Source organism: Nerophis ophidion, linkage group LG03 (assembly GCF_033978795.1).
Source record: "Nerophis ophidion isolate RoL-2023_Sa linkage group LG03, RoL_Noph_v1.0, whole genome shotgun sequence".
NCBI lineage: Eukaryota > Metazoa > Chordata > Actinopteri > Syngnathiformes > Syngnathidae > Nerophis > Nerophis ophidion.
In genome coordinates this window covers 79,357,240-79,377,745 of record NC_084613.1, presented here as the reverse complement: position 1 = coordinate 79,377,745, position 20,506 = coordinate 79,357,240, and the positions used below count along the sequence as shown (strand labels likewise).

At 38.6% G+C, this 20,506-nt stretch overlaps 2 protein-coding genes across 2 annotated transcripts in view; one reads left to right on the top strand and one right to left on the bottom strand.

Annotated features, from left to right (window-relative positions):
• Positions 1 to 397, top strand: part of ebi3 (Epstein-Barr virus induced 3) — an 11,498-nt gene extending 11,101 nt beyond the window's left edge. Inside the window, exon 6 of the mRNA XM_061893753.1 lies at positions 102 to 397. Coding sequence (XP_061749737.1) covers positions 102 to 257 — 156 coding nt within the window. The 3' untranslated portion in view covers positions 258 to 397. The remainder of the gene's footprint in view (positions 1 to 101) is intronic.
• A 4,195-nt stretch (positions 398 to 4,592) lies between these two features.
• odf3l2a (outer dense fiber of sperm tails 3-like 2a) lies at positions 4,593 to 19,354 on the bottom strand. Its single transcript, XM_061893752.1, has 5 exons — positions 18,821 to 19,354; positions 16,210 to 16,320; positions 13,171 to 13,293; positions 12,960 to 13,101; positions 4,593 to 7,974 (listed from the first exon to the last, which is right to left on the bottom strand). Exons 1-5 carry the CDS (start codon positions 18,870 to 18,872, stop codon positions 7,629 to 7,631), a joined length of 774 nt encoding a protein of 257 aa, XP_061749736.1. The 5' UTR covers positions 18,873 to 19,354; the 3' UTR covers positions 4,593 to 7,628.
• Between the last annotated feature and the right edge of the window lie 1,152 nt (positions 19,355 to 20,506).

Below are 20,506 nucleotides of genomic sequence, written 5' to 3'. Positions count from 1 at the left end.
GCTGCGGGCCCCAAATGGCCCCCGGACCGCACTTTGGACACCCCTGGTCTACCTAAAGTACATATGTTGATATTTTTGGTTTGATTTATTTTCTGCTCCAGTTGGGTCCTTTGGAGAACACCAGCATGGAACTGGACCGTCTCTGCCCGGGTAGAACTTACCGCTTCCAGGTGTGCGCCAAGGAGCTGCTGGGTCTGGGCCAGCGTAGTCACTGGAGCTCGCCCGTAACATTCACGTCACCCAAGAAAAAAGACTAAAAAAAACAATTGTCTAATGTGCATAATTGGCCATGACGCATGTGCATGTCATTGTAAAGAGAGAGAGAGAAATAACGAACGGGGAGTACAAAAAGATGAAAAGCAAAAGTAATATATTAAAGACTGTCCTCTGTTGCTTATTTTTGTGGGTTTTTTTGTATTGTATTATTGTCAGAGACGGCAGCACCCGCTGCTCGTTGAGAAGAGCAATACAGGCTTTCATGTCAGGGTCTCCAAAAAGACTAGAAAAACAGTCGCTAGATGCGTCCTTGTTTTAACAAAATGGGTCTGAGTACTCACTTCATCTGACCGGGATCTTCAGCTCTCACTGGATCGGTTTGTGGCCGGAATGAGAATCAACACCTCCAAGTCCGAGTCCATGGTTCTCGCCCGGAAAAGGGTGGAGAGCCATCTCCGGGTTGGGGAGGAGACCCTGCCCCAAGTGGAGGAGTTCAAGTACCTAGGAGTCTTGTTCACGAGTGAGGGAAGAGTGGATCGTGAGATCGACATGCGGATCGGTGCGGCGTCTTCAGTAATGCGGACGTTGTACCGATCCGTTGTGGTGAAGAAGGAGCTGAGCCGGAAGGCAAAGCTCTCAATTTACCGGTCGATCTACGTTCCCATCCTCACCTATGGTCATGAGCTGTGGGTCATGACCGAAAGGATAAGATCACGGGTACAAGCGGCAGAAATGAGTTTGGGTCTCTACCTTAGAGATAGGGTGAGAAGCTCTGCCATCCGGGAGGAACTCAAAGTAAAGCCGCTGCTCCTCCACATCGAGAGGAGCCAGATGAGGTGGTTCAGGCATCTGGTCAGGATGCCACCCGAACGCCTCCCTAGGGAGGTGTTTAGGGCACGTCCAACCGGTAGGAGGCCACGGGGAAGACCCAGGACACGTTGGGAAGACTATGTCTCCCGGCTGGCCTGGGAACGCCTCGGGATCCCCCGGGAAGAGCTAGACGAAGTGGCTGGGGAGAGGGAAGTCTGGGTTACCCTGCTTAGGCTGTTGCCCCCCGCGACCCGACCTCGGATAAGCGGAAGAAGATGGATGGATGGATACTCATTAAATATAGCTAGGCTGGCTACACCGAGCCCTCTTGCTTTGTCATTTTATTCTCTGGCAGACCAGGTATCTGTAAATCTACAAACCCCGTTTCCATATGAGTTGGGAAATTGTGTTAGATGTAAATATAAACAGAATACAATGATTTGCAAATCCTTTTCAACCCATATTCAGTTGAATATGCTACAAAGACAACATATTTGATGTTCAGACTGATAATTTTTTTTTTTTTTTTGCAAACACATCTAAACCTTTGGCCATTCTAAGCCAGAAATTGCCAGGAGTGATCACACTCTCAGAGAAGCCTCCGTTTTTCTAATGCAGGGGTCACCAACCTTTTTGAAACCAAGAGCTACTTCTTGGGTACTGATTAATGCGAAGGGCTACCAGTTTGATACACACTTAAATAAATTGCCAGAAATAGCCAATTTGCTCAATTTACCTTTAATAAACATATATATATATATATATATATATATATATATATATATATATATATATATGTATATATAATATAGGTGTGTGTATATATATATATATATATATATATATATATATATATATATTTATATATATATATATATTTATATATATATATATATATATATATATATATATATATATATAAAAATGGGTATTTTTGTCTGTCATTCCGCCATACGTTTTTTTTCCTTTTACGGAAGGTTTTATGTAGAGAATAAATGATGAAAAACACACTTAATTGTACGGTTTAAAAGAGGAGAAAACAAGAAAAAAATGAAAATTACATTTTGAAACATAGTTTATCTTCAATTTCGACTCTTTAAAATTCAAAATTCAACTGAAAAATAGAAGAGAAAAACTAGCTAATTCGAATCTTTTTGAAAAAATTAAAAAAAGAATTTATGGAACATCATTAGACATTTTTTCTGATTAAGATTAATTTTGGAATTTTACTGACATGTTTTAAATAGGTTAAAATCCAATCTGCACTTTGTTAGAATATATAACAAATTGGACCAAGCTATATTTCTAACAAGGACAAAGAATTATTTCTTCTAGATTTTCCAGAACAAAAATTTTAAAAGAAATTCAAAAGACTTTGAAATAAGATTTAAATTTGATTCTACAGATTTTCTAGATTTGCCAGAATAATTTTTGGGAATTTTAATCATAATAAGTAATAATAAGAAATATTTCACAAATATTCTTCGTCGAAAAACAGAAGCTAAAATGAAGAATTAAATTAAAATGTATTTATTATTCTTTACAATAAAAAAAAAATACTTGAACATTGATTTAAATTGTCAGGAAAGAAGAAGAAGGAATTTAAAACATAAAAAGGTATATGTGTTTAAAAATCCTAAAATCATTTTTAAGGTTGTATTTTTTCTCAAAAATTGTCTTTCTGGAAGTTATAAGAAGCAAAGTAAAAAAATTAATGAATTTATTTAAACAAGTGAAGACCAAGTCTTTAAAATGTTTTCTTGGATTTTTAAAATTCCATTTGAGTTTTGTCTCTCTTAGAATTAAAAATGTCGAGCAAAGCTTGCTAGTAAATAAATCAAAAAAAAAAATTGAGGCAGCTCACTGGTAAGTGCTGCTATTTGAGCTATTTTTAGAACAGGCCAGCGGGCGACTTATCTGGTCCTTACAGGCACCGCGGTGGTGACCCCTGGTCTAATGTTTTCCAATGTTACAAAAATGTGTAGAATAAATATTAAATTTCAACATTTCTATTAACAAAGATTTGCGTCAGCCTGTGAAACATTTTGATAGTTATTAGCTCATTTAAACACTTACACCACGTGTTGCCTTCACCATAAGAATTACATAAGGCTTTTAATTTTTTGTGTGTATTTTTTGTCCAATATGGCTCTTTCAACATTTTGGGTTGCCGACCCCTGGGCTAGAGTATTCAAATGAGTTTTAAGATGGGACTTAAATGCTTCTACTGAGGTAGCATCTCTAACTGTTACTGGTCGGGCATTCCAGAGTACTTATAGAAACCGCTCTAAAGCCTGCAGACTTTTTTTGGACACTGGGAATCACTAATAAGCCGGAGTTCTTAGAAGGCAGATTTCTGGCCGAGACTTTTGGTACAACACAATCAGCAAGACAGGATGGAGCTAGACTGTTCAGAAAAACCTTAAAGTTGCATCTTAAGTGCACAGGAAGCCCGGATAGGCATAATATGATCAAAATAGTGGACAAAATGGGACGAATTTGAGCAATATTACAGAGATGAAAGAAGGCTGTTTTAGTAACACTCTTAATGTGTGACTTAAATGAAGATAAAACCCAGATTCTTTAAGTCTTTTTAGATCTTTTAAAAATGTTTTTAATGCCATTAGTGTCATGATCTGTTGCCCGGATCATGTTTTGTTTCAGTTTAGTATTTTCTTATTTGTTGATTTTAGTTCTGTGTCTGCACAGGTTTTTGTTGTTGCCATGGGTGCTGATTATTGTCACCAGCTATTTACAACACCAGCAATATGTTGAGATCGATGATCATAGGTCAGAATGTATGAATATTGAATGTGGAATTCCACAAGGTTCGGTTTTAGGACCCAAACTTTTGATTTTATATATAAATGATATTTGGGAGGTTTCAAAAATTTTACAGTACGTATTATCCGCAGAAGATACAAATTTTATACTGTTCAGGAGATGACTTGAAAATCTTAGCCGATAATATTGAAAAGGAAATGGTTAAACAAAAAATGTGGTTTGATGTAAATAAATTATCTTTAAATTTGGAAAATACTAATTTACCGTATTTCCTTGAATTGCCGCAGGGCATAGAGTATGCGCCTGCCTTGAATTACTGCCGGGTCGAACTCGCTTCGCAAAATAATTAGCTCATGCTTAGTATTACCGCCCTATTCAAACTCGTGACGTCACGAGTGACACTTCCCCTGTCATCATTTTCAAAATGGAGGATGTTGATTTCAATACCGGTAATTTGAAATCCAATAAAGGGAAGAAGATTAAGAGCTATTCAGTAGGATTTAAGGTCTAAGCTTACATCACACTCCAATTTTTACTGCATTCCTTTGGTAAGTGCCGGAGTGAGAAGAGGTTTCAAAATGCTTAATTTTACCGCATGCCTTTGGTAAGTGCAGGAGTGAGAAGAGGTTTTAAATTAATTAGCAAGGAAATACGGTATCTAGTACTCAGTAATGAAAGAAAGATAGAAGTTAGTTTATCCATAAACAATGTGAAAATTGAGAAATGTCGGAAATCAGATTTCTTGGGGTCATCTTAGGTCAGGTGTGTCAAACTCAAATACAGAGTGGGCCAAAATTTTAAAACTGAACAAAGCCGCGGGCCAAGGTTGAACAAATTAACCTTTTAATAGGGACCCAAACAGGTTTTGCACTTAATATTGAACAAGCAAGGCTTATATAACTTTATAGTGACATGCAAAATCGAGTTTCAAATAATAATAATTAAAAAATATCAATGGCATATCAAATAAAATGTAAATACAAATTGAATGCCTCTTTTCCATCTGCAGCCTTCTGAGGTAAATATCAAAATAAACTTTTTCCACAGGCTATTAATGCATTTGAAAATAAAATAACAATGATGAATGAATCAAACATTCAAGCCTTGAAGTAGCAAAAGAAAGTGCTGAATAAAACGTTAATATGTAGGGTCCAATAACCCCAAATAACAAAGAGAGAGAAAAAAAAAGCATGTAAACAAACAGCTTAAGTTAACGAAAAGTGAACCAAAAAAAGTATTTGTATTTTTGTGTTTGTCCATCTGTTTGTTAGTTAGTGGCTACTTCCCGGTTGAAAGGTTGACAGATTTTTAAAATTAATTTAACATTAAATTGTTTGTAAACATAAATATTTTTGGAAACTTATACAATAACGTAAATGTGGCGGGCCGTACGTGTCTGTGGTAATACTTAGGCCTAATGTATCTTGGAAAATCGTGTTCGGTAATGTATGCTACGAAAAAAACGTTAGCATAAAACTTTCGTGGCATTCTTCCGACGATGCGTCGAGCAAGAAAAGAGCATAAGGTAAGAAATAAGTATTTATTAAACTAATAAAACAGGCTACAACAAAAACACTGGAGCTAAGAAGAAAAGGCAAAAAAAAAAGGAGCTAGCATGGGAGCTAGGGAAATAAACAGACACACTAACACTTTGCACACAGGCACGAAAAGGGAAAACAAAACAATTAGCATGAGAGCTAGGAATAAACAAAAACGCAGCGCGAGACCTAGCGAGTATAGCCATGGAAAGCAAGTCGTCATCTGTTGCGTGAAAGCAAATTAGAATCCGAGAATGAATGAACAGAAAGGGCTGGCTTATATAAGGATGGTGATTAGCAAAACAGGTGTGCGTCTGGAAACCACGGCAGGTGAAAATAATACGTTGCTATGGAAACAGACTAAAACAGGAACTAAGGACGTCAAACAACAGAATATGATACAAAAATTGAACAAAACACGAATATGGAATGAGCCGGCCATCGGATCATAACAGTTAGCATGATTTCACAACTTTTGAATGTCATTACATAATGTATGCGTTAAAATTTTCAAATATAACGTTTAAAAATGTATTAGGTTTGACGCACAGTGACACCTCAGTCATAGTTTGTTTGTTAGTTAGCGGCTACTTCCTGGTTGTTACGCTACTAGCATTAGCCCGACCAAAATGGATTTTCAACATTTAATAAATGTTATGATGTTAGTATATTTTGGGAAATGTAAAAAAAGCGTGACTTGACATGTGTTAATCGCGTTAATAGGTGTGCTAGTAATAAGGACAAGACCTCATACGAACTATGTTGAAGATTAAAATCGCAGGCTGGTTGAAGGACTTGCTTTTCGGAAGTCGACAGTTTAACGTGACAAAAGTCAGGCCAAACCTTTTCAAACATATCATATCACAACGTTGGATGGACTTAGTTTATTTTGTTAAAAACATCAGGAATCAACACTCCTGGAGATTCAATCGAGGCTAAAGACGTTTGTGGCGAGTGATGCTGTTTGTAAACTCATGTAGCACAAACAGCGTTAGCATGACTTTGCATTTTTCGTGAATGTATCTAATAACCTTAAAAAAAGGCGCGGACTGGGGTAATTAAAGGCCTACTGAAACCCACTATTACTTGATAGTTTGTGTATCAATGATGAAATATAAACATTGCAACACATGCCAATACAATCGGTTTAGTTTACTAAATTGCAATTTTAAATTTCCCGCCAAGCGTCCTGTTGAAAACGTCGCGGATTGATGTTGACGCGTGTTTGTGACGTTATTGGTTGGAGCGGACATTTTATCCCAGCACCACTCACGGCTAAAAGTCGTCCGATTTAATCGCATAATTACACAGTATTTTGGACATCTGTGTTGCTGAATCATTTGCAATTTGTTCAATTAATAATGGAGACGTCAAAGAAGAATGCTGTTGGTGGAAGGCGGTGTATTGCAGCTGCCTTTAGCAACATAAACACAGCCGGTGTTTCTTTGTTTGTTGTGAAGATTTAATATGGAACAGAGCGGTCAAGCGAACATGTTTCTCTTCCACATGTCAACCGGCAGGTTTCGGTGAGGAAATTGTGGTAATAAGTCGGCTCTTAACGGAGACGTGCGCAAAGCTTGCTTTATTTTGCAGCTGTCAAAGAGGCAGCTGCGACTTTCTTGGCTCCTCTATGGCTTCCCTCAGAGACACTGGCGGTCAACGCAGCCCTCCGACTGTCAGGTATGACTTTATAATCTCACTAAAACACTAGTAACACAATAAGCAGATAAGAGGTTTTCCAGAATTATCCTAGTAAATGTGTCTAATAACATCTGAATCGCTCCCACTGCCGTTGCCTTTTTTTTCTTCTAGTGCTTCACTCTCACTTTCCTCATCCACTAATCTTTCATCCTCGCTCCTCGTTCTGAATCGCTCTTGCTGCTGGTGGCCATGATTATAAACAGTGTGAGGGTGTGAGGAGCCCTACAACCTGTGACGTCACGCACACATCGTCTGCTACTTCCGGTACAGGCAAGGCTTTTTTATTAGCGACCAAAAGTTGCGAACTTTATCGTCGATGTTCTCTACTAAATCCTTTCAGCAAAAATATGGCAATATCGCCAAATAATCAAGTATGACACATAGAATGGACCTGCTATCCCCGTTTGAATAAGAAAATCTCATTTCAGTAGGCCTTTAACGTTAATGTTTGTGCTACGTAGCACGTGTGGCCACAAAATCGTGTAGTGTCTCATTTTTAGGAAATATATAGAAACAACTTTAGCATGATATGCATAGTACGGTTTCTCACACACTTTTTTTGCAATCACACACTCACAGTCAGTCGATAATTTCCAAGACGAGCGGCATGACGAACTCGGAGTGCCTGACGCCCATGGTGAAGGAGGGTGCCTTGCGAAAAAGCCCGTTGGATCTCTCTGGGCTGTAGGACCCCGGGCCCGGCGTGGCCATGGAGTAAGTGGGTCTTTTAGTCCTGCTCTGCATGGAGAAGGAGGGCTGCCGCTGGAGGTAGACGTCCGGGTTGGGGATTTTGTATTTGCTCGGCCCGGGGGTCTTGGCCAGGTCCTCGGAGGGGGCGCCCACCTTCCTGCGTGCCGACATGCTGTGGCTGACGCCCGACGCCTTGTGGGGAACCTGACTGCCCAGTAGGTTGGGAAGCATGTAGCTGATGGCGTCAACAAAACAAAAAACATTTTGAAGGGCAACGAATCAAATTTGATAACCTGCTCCGCACAGCTCAGAAAGGACAGGGAGATTTGAAAATCACAAGAGGTCTGACAAACAAAAAAAACGTGATTTTTTTCAGGCCAATCAGCTAAAAGTATAAAAAAATATATATTTTTAAATAAATGGATACAAATATAGGTAAACAATAATCAATATCAGGAAAATATGTGGAAGGAGGAAACAACTTTTTTGATTTAAACCTTTTTGTGCCACTACTAAAAATAAATATAAGTCAAAAATGATTTCCAAAATTCCCCAATATCGCTATTTTCAATATAATTATTGCAAATTTTTAATGTGGATGTTTTATTAAATTAATAAGACAGTTATCCAACCAGTCGTCCACCTTCTTCCGCTTATCCTGGATCGGATTGCGGAGACGGCAGCCTGAGGAACTCCTTCATTATAATTATATTGTCTGCGTGCATCACTAGATTAGCAAAAAACTCTGAAAATTCACCGATAAAGTTCGAATAGGGCCCAGGGGGGCAATAGATAACAGCCAGGTAGAGAGGCAGCGGCGCGACAGACATCATAGCAAACACCTCAAATTATTTATATTGTACTTAGGTTAGGGTAAGGTTAAATTTGTCATTGTATATGTGTTCTACCCCTCCACACCTTTTAAGGGGACAGGCAATATGTGCATTCCTATAGTTAGGAGGAGATTGCCTCGTTAAGTGGGAAAAAGTAAAAAAATCTATCCAACACTTTCCAACATCACTATTGTCAATATAATTATTTTTATTTTTTAATATGGACTTTTTTAAATTAAAAAGACAGTTATCCAATAATGCATGCATCTTCTTTCGCTCATCCCCGGTCGGATTGCGGAGGCGGCAGCCTGAGGAAATTCCATTATAATTATATTGTCTGCGTGCATCACTAGATTAGCAACAAACTCTGAAAATTCACAGATAAAGTCCGAATAGGGCCCAGGGGGGCGATAGATAACAGCCAGGTAGAGAGGCAGCGGCGCGACAGACATCATAGCAAACACCTCAAATTATTCATATTGTACTTAGGTTAGGGTAAGGTTAAATTTGTCATTGTATATGTGTTCTACCCCGCCAGACCTTTTAAGGGGACAGGCAATATGTGCATTCCTATAGTTATAAATGATAAATGGGTTGTACTTGTATAGCGCTTTTCTACCTTCAAGGTTCTCAAAGCGCTTTGACACTACTTCCACATTTACCCATTCACACACACATTCACACACTGATGGAGGGAGCTGCCATGCAAGGCGCTAACCAGCACCCATCAGGAGCAAGGGTGAAGTGTCTTGCTCAGGACACAACGGACGTGACGAGGTAGGTTCTAGGTGGGATTAGAACCAGTGACCCTCGGGTTGCGCACGGCCACTCTCCCACTGCGCCACGCCGTCCCTAGTTAGGAGGAGATTGCCTCGTTAAGTGGGAAAAAGTAAAAGAATCTATCCAACACTTTCCAACATCACTATTGTCAATAGAATTATTTTTATTTTTTAATATGGACTTTTTAAATTAAAAAGACAGTTATCCAATAATGCATGCATCTTCTTTCGCTCATCCCCGGTCAGATTGCGGAGGCGGCAGCCTGAGGAAATCCCTCATTATAATTATCTTGTCTGCGTGCATCAGTAGATTAGCAACAAACTCTGAAAATTCACCCATAAAGTCCGAATAGAGCCCAGGGGGCGATAGATAACAGCCAGGTAGAGAGGCAGCGGCGCGACAGACCTCATAGCAAATACCTCAAATGATTTATATTAAACTTAGGTTAGGGTAATGTTAAATTTTTCATTGTATATTTGTTCTACCCCTCCACACCTTTTAAGGGGACAGGCAATTTATGCATTCCTATAGTTAGGAGGAGATTGCCTCATTAAGTGGGAAAAATTTAAAAATGATATCCAACACTTTCCATCATCACTATTGTCAATATAATTATTTTAATTTTTTAATATGGACTTTTTTTTAATTAAAAAGACAGTTATCCAATAATGCATGTATCTTCTTTCGCTCATCCTAGATCGGATTGCAGAGGCAGCAGCCTGAGGAAATCCCCACTATAATTATATTGTCTGCGTGCGTCACTAGATCAGCAACAAACTCTGAAAATTCACAGATAAAGTCTGAATAGGGCCCAGGGGGGCGATAGACAACAGCAAAGGTAGAGAGGCAGCGGTGAGACAGAACTCATAGCAAACACCTCAAATGATTTATATTGTACTTGGGTCAGGGTAAAGTTAAAATTTTCATTGTATATTTGTGCTACCCCTCCACACCTTTTAAAGGACAGGCAAAAGGTGTATTCCTATAGTTAGGAGAAGATTGCCTCGTTAAGTGTGAAAAATTAAAATAATTATATCCAGCACTTTCCAACATCACTGTTGTCAATATACCATATTTCATTTTTTAATATGGACTTTTTTTAATTAAAAAGATGGTTATTCATTAATCCATCCATCTTCTTTCGCTCATCCTAAATCGGACTGCGGAGGCAGCAGCCTGAGAAAATCCCTTATTATGATTATATTATCAGCTTGCGTCACTAGATAAGCAACAAACTCTGAAAATTCACTGATAAAGTCCGAATAGGGCCCAGCATGGCGGTAGATAACAGTCAGATAGAGAGGCAGCGGTACAACAGACATAGTAAGGTTAGGTTAGGGGTAAGGTAAAGGTTTTCATTGTGTATTAGTTCGACCCCTTCACCCCTTTTAAGGGAACGGGCAATATGTGCATTCATACATTCATATAGTTAGGAGGAGATGTCTCATTAAGCGGTAAAAATTTTAAAAATATATCCAACACTTTTCAATATCACGATTTTCAATATAATTATTTTTATTTTTTATTTTTGGACTTTTTTTTATTAAAAAGAGAGTTATCCAATAATCCATCCATCTTCTTCCGCTTATCTGAGATCGGATTGTGGGGGCAGCGGCCTGAGAAAATCCCCCATTCTAATTATATTGTCTGCGTGCATCACTAGATCAGCAACAGGAGATGCCAATCGGAGGAGATGCCTCGTTAAGCGGGAAAAAGTCAAAAATTATATCCAACACTTTTCAATATCACTATTCTCAATATAATTATTTTTATTTTTCAATATGGACTTTTTCTATTCATTGAAAAGACGGTTATCCAACCATCCATCCATCTTCTTCCGCTTATCCCAGACTTTCATCTCCCCAGCTACCTAGTTATATAAACAGTTACCAATATGTATAATATAATTATTATCGGGAGAAAAAAAAAATGCAAGATGTTTTTAAATTTAAAGATTTTCGTGTGAATATGAAAAATAAGTGGAATATAAGTCAAAAACTTACATCCACTACTTTCCACAATGACTATTACTAATATATACATGTTTGTTTATTTCTGGATTAAGAAGACAGTTTTGTGTATAATACTTTTGGAAAAAAAACTAATGATTTTTTTTTAATTCAAACATTCCGATGTCAATATTAAACATTTAATATAAGCCAAAAATGTTATCCGATACTTTCCGATCACTAAAATTATGATTTTTTTTTTTTTTAATAGGAACTTTTTTTTCAACATGCTAGTTTTATAGATTATTAAAATCAGGAAAACATTTTGAAAAAAAAAACATTGAAATAAAAAAACAACAACACAATTTGGCGTCAATATTAAAAATACTTTCCAGTATCATTTTAACAATATAAAAATGTTGGGTTTTAAGGCAATCACTTTTTTAAAGGTATTCTTCAATATAATCATTAATATCAATAAAAAATGTGAAGAAGAATACGCTAACATTATTTAAATAAAAACATTTCGGTGTTAAAGTAAATAGAATACAAGTCAATACATTTACTCAACGAGACTATCAATTCATATTCGAACGTTTTTTTATTTTACTTTTAAAACATGACTATTTTAAAGGCAGTGTTCTATGTAATAATAATTGCTATCAGGAAATGTTTGTTTTTTTACTAAAACATTTCAGTGTGAATATTAAAAATAAACAGAATGTAAGTCAAACATTGTATCAGTACTTTCCACAAACACTTGCTAATTTTAAAATGTTTTTTTTTAAATTAGATAAATCCCTTTTTTAATTGTCAGTTTTTTTTACAAATCGTATAAATGATGGGTTGTCACTTCCTTTGTGAAGCTCTTTGAGTGTCCAGAAAAGCGCTATATAAATTTAATCAATAATAATATAAATAATAATAGTATATTATTATTTATTTGTATTATTATTTTTATTATCAGGAAAACATTTCGAAAAAAATATATGCACCTTTATTTGAACATTTAGATGTCAATATTAAATACAGATCAAATCCTAACTTCAAAAGTCAAAACTTTGAGTCAACAAAACTTGTATCCAATACTTTCCACTATTATTATTGAATAAAAATGTTATTTTAGGGGGTTGGGGTCAAAATTCGGCTTTCAAAATCATTTAATAATTATATTACATCTAAATAAGAGTGAAAATTCCTAATATTAATCTTTAATATTGAGTAATATGTTTTAAGTTTAGCTAACTGAGCAAGTCACAGACTTATATGTTCCGTCATTTCCAGCAGGGGGCGACCTCCTTTTCTCATTTTATTTTTTTCCGATTGAGTTTATGGCCTCAATATTAACATTTTTACCGCTTGTCCCTTTTGGGGACACGAGGGGGGGGTCGCTGGAGCCTATCTCAACTTCATTGACAAAAAATATCGGAGAATTTTTTTTTGTTATTTTATAGGTAAATTAAATTGTTTGGATTCCATTTTTTTTTCTCCATTTAAATATGTCAAGTATAAAAAGCAGAATAAAAAAACATGAGAATTTGGCAGCAGAGAAAGGACAGGGACAGTTGGCAGAAACAGGAAGTCACAAAAAATCCGATCGCATTGCAAAAATGGGGGTCTTTTCCGATTCCTCTTTACTTGTGTTTCTCTGCCCTCACCTGTTGGGTGCTGGTACTGCATCCACAGAGCGATATCGTGTCCGAGCGCCGATCGTGTAAGCCGGCGGTTTTCGTTGAGCGTTTATAGGCGGAGCCCTCTCAGGGCTGTAAGCCCCCGGCCCCGGAGTCTGGAAGTCATTACCTATAAAACACAGAGTAGTATGGAGTCGAACAAAATATGTTTTCATAATCGTATTTTGTCCGATGTTACCTTTTGAGCTAATGCGCCTGCCCCGCCCCAACATGGAGTAGGAGGGCGTGTCCATTCTGCCAAATCGCGTCACATTGGCGCCAACGTGGTACCTTGGTCCCGGACTGGAATCCACAGAGACCACTGCACAGAACAACTCCATATGTCATAAATAGGATAAGCAACAGCATAATAATAACAATTTTAATAATAATAGTATGTGTTACAAATGTAACGACTGTCTCAAAAAATACGTTAACATTGTCACGAAATACAAAGACGCAGATGTCGACTTGACTTAGGGCTGGGCGATATGGCCTTTTATTAATATCTCGATATTTTTAGGCCATGTCAGGATACACGATATATATTTCCATATTTTGCCTTAGCCTTGAATGAACACTTGATGCATATAATCACAGCAGTACATTCAGGCTTGCTAGCTTTTGTTAGCGGTGATACCGATTAGCCTGCGATGAGGTGGCGACTTGTCCAGGGTGTACCCCGCCTTCAGCCCGATTGTAGCTGAGATAGGCACCAGCGACCCCAAAAGGGAATAAGCGGTAGGAAATGGATCGATGGATGGATACCGATTAGCTCTTCCTCGTCCTGCAGGGATCAAATGATTTTTGCAGTGTATTATTTGGTACAATAACAACACCTTAACAAAACAGCTTACAGGTTAACAAAACCTCCTTTTGGTTGCTGACGTATGACACATACTGGCACGTGCACACATGCTTGAGCCCCTGCCCTTTTTTGTCTCGTCTTAAAAAGTGCCCTCTGCCTGTATGTGTGTTTTTTTTTGTTGTTTTTTTTTCTTTAAACAACATTCATAAATTCCTGTTTAGGGATGTAAAAAACAAAACAAAAAAACAGCGGTACAAAAACTCCACGTGTTCTTGTAATACCGGGTTGTTTGAGCCTGCGCTTCCACCAGAGAGACAGAGAGAGAGAGAGAGAGGGCGAGTGAGTGAGTGAGTAAGTGAAAGGAGAGAGAGCCAACTGCGCCCCTGACGAGACGTGACAGTGGAGCAACTTCAACCTGTGAGTTATGGTCTAGTCGCCGTCCACTTATTCAGCATCTAATATGGGTAATATTTCAGAAAAACGCTGTATTATTCTATTATTCAATGTGTCAGCTTCTGTTTTTGCCGGACGTCGGAGCACAGCACATCAATTCCGCACAGAGTAGAGCGGATCGTGCGGGACAGGAAGTAGTGTACAAAATACAAAATAAAACACCGGGTTAATTTTCAAAATAAAATGCACTGTGTGTACGGCGGATCACATTTCTCTCACAGTAGAGGTTTAGATATAAAGTTGTATCGTGTTTCAGTTGTTTAGTCTGAGCATGAAGCGAGAAAGACCATAAGTTACAACTTGATGGTGTTTTCATCAATTTAAGGGAAGGACAGATTTTCACATTGAAGTTTTTACCTATTTTTTTTTTTTTTCGAAGTTCATGTTGCACTGTTCAATGTTCAATATTAAAGTGCTTATCTTTAACAATAAATAGCCTAATGATAAACCAGTTTTTTGTTGCTTTTCATGTCTTCCAAGCCTATGATAATGTGAATTAACTCATTATGACAATAATTTGTTGACACAAAAGAAATGGCAATCACTTTTAGCCACAAATGACACACAGCTAATTAGTTAGCTTCCTATTAACAAATTTAATTTTACATTAATTTCCATATTGTGTAAAGGACCAAAAACAAATTTCGTGCCCTTTTCTGACTTTGAGCCCCAGCCCCTCTATAATCATGTGCACGTCCCTGGACACATACATGCACCAAGTAAGCATAGAGATGGTCTAAAAACCTTTTTTTTTTTTTTGTTTTTTTTCGGCAAAAAAATTAATAAAAAATCGATTTTTGAAAATTAGAAGAAAAAAAAATCGGGATTCAAATGTGATAAAAAAAAACATTTTTTAGCACCCCTAATACGCCATTTTTCGGAGTACAAGTCCCACTTTTTTTCATAGTTTGGCCTCGGGTGCGTCTTATACTGAAATTATTTACACATTACCGTAAAATATCAAATAATATTATTTAGCTCATTCACGTAAGAGACTAGCATATAAGATTTCATCGGATTTAGCGATTAGAGGTGACAGATTGTTTGGTAAACATATACGTAAACGCATGTTTTATATGTTATAGTTATTTGAATGACTCTTACCATAATATGTTATGTTAACATAGCAGGCACCTTCTCAGTTGGTTATTTATGCCTCATATAACATACACTTATTCAGCCTGTTGTTCACTATTATTTATTTATTTTAAATTGCCTTTCAAACGTCTATTCTTGGTGTTGGGTTTTATCCAAAAAATTTCCACAAAAAAATGTGACTTATACTCCAGTGCGACTTATACATGTTTTTTTTCTTCTTTATTGTGCATTTTCGGCAGGTGCGACTTATACTCCGAAAAATAAGGTACTAAAATATCTGCTAGTCGCCTTGACTTACGATTTCAAAGCAAGTTATCCATCAGTTTTTACGTACGAAAATCAAATAACCAATTGTTTAGGCAACAATACAACGAGGCAATTATACTTTTATATTCTTACATTCACTGTTACAAGCGGCCCTCTGAGGGCAGGCATGACTGCGAGGTGGCCCTCCATGAAAACAAGTTCGACACCCCTCTTCTAGTGGTATATAATTAGTATCTTGGGCTATGACGTTACAGTGGAGGCTCCTCTATGGGGTTTTGGGGCACTAGGAGGTTGACCCCTTTACTACTGTTACCCCAGGTGGCCCTTGGCAGAGGCCTAGTACCTAACTGCCCCCTAGCCAGGGATACGGTGAAGACCTCAACGGCAGAAGACGGTAGATTTAAAAACTACCACAACAGCTGCGAAGCTGGAAGAAGGCTGCAGCAGAAAAGGGACCACATTCGTCTTGGACTCCATGCCCCTGGACCCTGACCCCGATTCTGTCAAGGATGGTGTGGGGTGACTTTCTGTGCACCAGTCTCCCCACGTTAAACTAAGTCACGCACAAATATGACGCGCTTGCCGTCTTTTTGAGTCTTGATGTGGACTCACTGGCGCTGCTCAAGCGGCTGTGGAAGGTGTAGGCGGGGCTGCTGGGCTTGGTGACGTCATGGTTGATGTAGCCCACGGTCGGCGGTAGCGCGTAGCGTCCCGGACCCGGTCCTGTTGGCGAGACCACGGAAGACGAGAAAAACGTCACACATTAACACACACTCTAAAGCAGAGCTGGGCAAATATTTTGACTCGGGGGCCACATTGAAAGAAAAATTTTTTTCATGGGGGCAATATGTATGTGTATATAAGTTATATATGCACATTTCTGGGGGGCCGGAAAATAAAGAAAGTGTTATTTAAAATATTAACTTTGGTCAATAAAACACTGAATATTAACAACATTGTTACGGCTCAATCCATCCATTTTTCTACCGCTTGTCCCTTTTGGGGTAACGGAGGGTCGCTGGAGCCTATCTCAGCTGCATTCAGGCGGAAGGCGGGGTACACCCTGGACAAGTCACCACCTCATCGCAGGGCCAACACAGATAGACAGACAACCTTCACACTCACATTCACACACTAGGGCCAATTTAGTGTTGCCAATCAACCTATCCCCCAGGTGCATGTCTTTGGAAGTGGGAGGAAGCCGGAGTACCCACAGGGAACCCACGCAGTCACGGGGAGAACATGCAAACTCCACACAGAAAGATCCCTAGCGCAGGATCAAACCCCGGACCTTCGTATTGTGAGGCAGATGCACTAACCCCTGTTACACCGTGCCAAAAATGTAGGTTTAAATTCATATTGTCACGGCGCGGGCTCAACCCCGCTTTTCAACACGCCCCAGCTCGCGGTGACTGCATCACGCTCACATGCCGGAAAGGCTGTGGGCGATCAGTAATCAGCACACCTGGGACTGACAAGGACGAACACTATAAAGACCAGTGGACCCAAGGATGCTGGCTGGAACTTAAGTCTTCTGTTCATAGTAAGCATCCCGTGTGCTTGATCGCTCTCCTGTCTTCTGAGTTCCCTTGTCTGATCTCCCTTGTGTCTTCCACAATCGAGCTGTGCGCCTTGACTTCCCCTTTCGACTGCCTCCCTCGATCCTCGACCCCCGCTTTGCAAACGGACCTCTTGACGTCTCTCTCAGCCCCACGGACTTATCGCTTGTCTCACAGACCTTCTTCTGCTTTGTCCCACCTCTCGCCCAACATACGGTAATACACAAAAATTAACTACACACATAGTTACACACACAAACACCCCTTTTAGGATTAGTCACACCATTTTACTTGTTTAGTTTATATTATTGCTATTGTTTGTTATTATTCAATCAATCAATCAATGTTTATTTATATAGCCCCGAATCACAAATGTCTCAAAGGACTGCACAAATCATTACGACTACAACATCCTCGGAAGAACCCACAAAAGGGCAAGGAAAACTCACACCCAGTGGGCAGGGAGAATTCACATCCAGTGGGACGCCAGTGACAATGCTGACTATGAGAAACCTTGGAGAGGACCTCAGATGTGGGCAACCCCCCCCCTCTAGGGGACCGAAAGCAATGGATGTCGAGCGGGTCTAACATGATACTGTGAAAGTTCAATTCATAGTGGCTCCAACACAGCCGCGAGAGTTCAGTTCAAAGCGGATCCAAGACAGCAGCGAGAGTCCCGTCCACAGGAGACCATCTCAAGCGGAGGCGGATCAGCAGCGTAGAGATGTCCCCAACCGATACAGGTGAGGTGGCGACTTGTCCAGGGTGTAACTAGCCTTCCGCCCGATTGTAGCTGAGATAGGCACCAGCGCCCCCCGCCACCCCAAAGGGAATAAGCGGTAGAAAATGGATGGATGGATGTTTGTTATTATACATATATTTATTAATATGTATAATAAATACATAGAGAAACATTGCCCTTTTGTAGAACTGTGCCGTCACCTCCTCCTGATACACAATACACATCCAACTATTGCGACAGCGACTTTTTATTGTCTACCGAGTTTAATGTTTTAATGATTTCTGCTGGTGGTGTGTCTCCCGTTTTTTTTTTTTTCCAATGAATAAAATGCGCCTTGGCTCAAAAAAGGTTGAAAAACACTGGGGCGATATAGCTCGGTTGGTAGAGCGGCCGTGCCAGCAACTTGAGGGTTGCAGGTTTGATTCCCGCTTCCGCCATCCTAGTCACTGCCCTTGTGTCCTTGGGCAAGACACTTTACCCACCTGCTCCCAGTGCCACCCACACTGGTTTAAATGTAACTTAGATATTGGGTTTAACTACGTAAAGCGCTTTGAGTCACTAGAGAAAAGCGCTATATAAATATAATTCACTTCACTGCCGTAGATTATCGTAACAACACCCGAAAACGCAGATTTCGACCATTGAAGTACTTTTTATAGTTCAATACTTGCGCTCAATTTTAAACCAGCACTGCATAGCACAATAGCAGCGACAGTTTTAATGCTAAAGGTCTAAAAAAAAAAATGATGTAGTTCGGATTGAAAATCGTGATTTTGCCCAAGTCTGGCCTGAAGTTAGTCCTACATGGTGTGTTTCAGTGTTGTTTGGTAGGAACACACACATACACACACACACACACACACACACACACACACACACACACACACACACACACACACTATAAGGAATTTCATGAACTGACCTCTCTCCTTGGCTGAGATTATTGGCCGTCTCTTGGCGACCACCTCCTCCATGATCCTCCGACTTTCTTCCTCTTTTCTTCTGTCACTCCCGTTTTCGTGCGTCTCCCCCGCCCCCAGTCATAAATAACACACGAGCACAAAGTAGGCGGGAAGTAACACAATCTCGTCCGAGCTTACCTCAAAAGGTCACTTAAGGACGGCAAAAGAAAGAAGGAAAAAGACACAATTATCAACGCTAAGGCGTTGAACTTTGCGGAGACTTTGCGACCACTTTCTTAAAAATGAAGTTACTGGTGAACAATGTGTGTCGTGTTTGGTTGCTGGTGTTGTCTGTGACTAACCGCGTCTCAGTGCACACGCCATTAAAAATGAAAGAACGTCCTCTCGTCTTCTGTTACAGACGGCGACCACATGCTAACATGCTAACGCTAACTTTGGAATGGTGAGTAATTGTTTTTCTCGTCACTCTTTACTGGACTACTTTAATATTGTTGTTATTATTTTCTCGTCACTCTTTACTGGAGTACTTTAATATTGTTGTTATTATTTTCTCGTCACGCTTTACTGGACTACTTTAATATTGTTGTTATTGTTTTCTCGTCACCCTTTACTGGACTACTTTAATATTGTTGTTATTATTTTCTCGTCACTCTTTACTGGACTACTTTAATATTGTTGTTATTATTTTTCTCGTCACTCTTTACTGGACTACTTTAATATTGTTGTTATTATTTTCTCGTCACGCTTTACTGGACTACTTTAATATTGTTGTTTTTATTTTCTCGTCACTCTTTACTGGACTACTTTAATATTGTTGTTATTATTTTCTCGTCACTCTTTACTGGACTACTTTAATATTGTTGTTATTATTTTCTCGTCACTCTTTACTGGACTACTTTAATATTGTTGTTATTATTTTCTCGTCACCCTTTACTGGACTACTTTAATATTGTTGTTATTATTTTCTCGTCACTCTTTACTGGACTACTTTAATATTGTTGTTATTATTTTCTCGTCACGCTTTACTGGACTACTTTAATATTGTTGTTATTATTTTCTCGTCACCTTTTACTGGACTACTTTAATATTGTTATTAATTTCTCGTCACTCTTTACTGGACTACTTTAATATTGTTGTTATTATTTTCTCGTCACTCTTTACTGGACTACTTTAATATTGTTGTTATTATTTTTCTCGTCACTCTTTACTGGACTACTTTAATATTGTTGTTATTATTTTCTCGTCACGCTTTACTGGACTACTTTAATATTGTTGTTTTTATTTTCTCGTCACTCTTTACTGGACTACTTTAATATTGTTGTTATTATTTTCTCGTCACTCTTTACTGGACTACTTTAATATTGTTGTTATTATTTTCTCGTCACTCTTTACTGGACTACTTTAATATTGTTGTTATTATTTTCTCGTCACCCTTTACTGGACTACTTTAATATTGTTGTTATTATTTTCTCGTCACTCTTTACTGGACTACTTTAATATTGTTGTTATTATTTTCTCGTCACGCTTTACTGGACTACTTTAATATTGTTGTTATTATTTTCTCGTCACCTTTTACTGGACTACTTTAATATTGTTATTAATTTCTCGTCACTCTTTACTGGACTACTTTAATATTGTTGTTATTATTTTCTCGTCACTCTTTACTGGACTACTTTAATATTGTT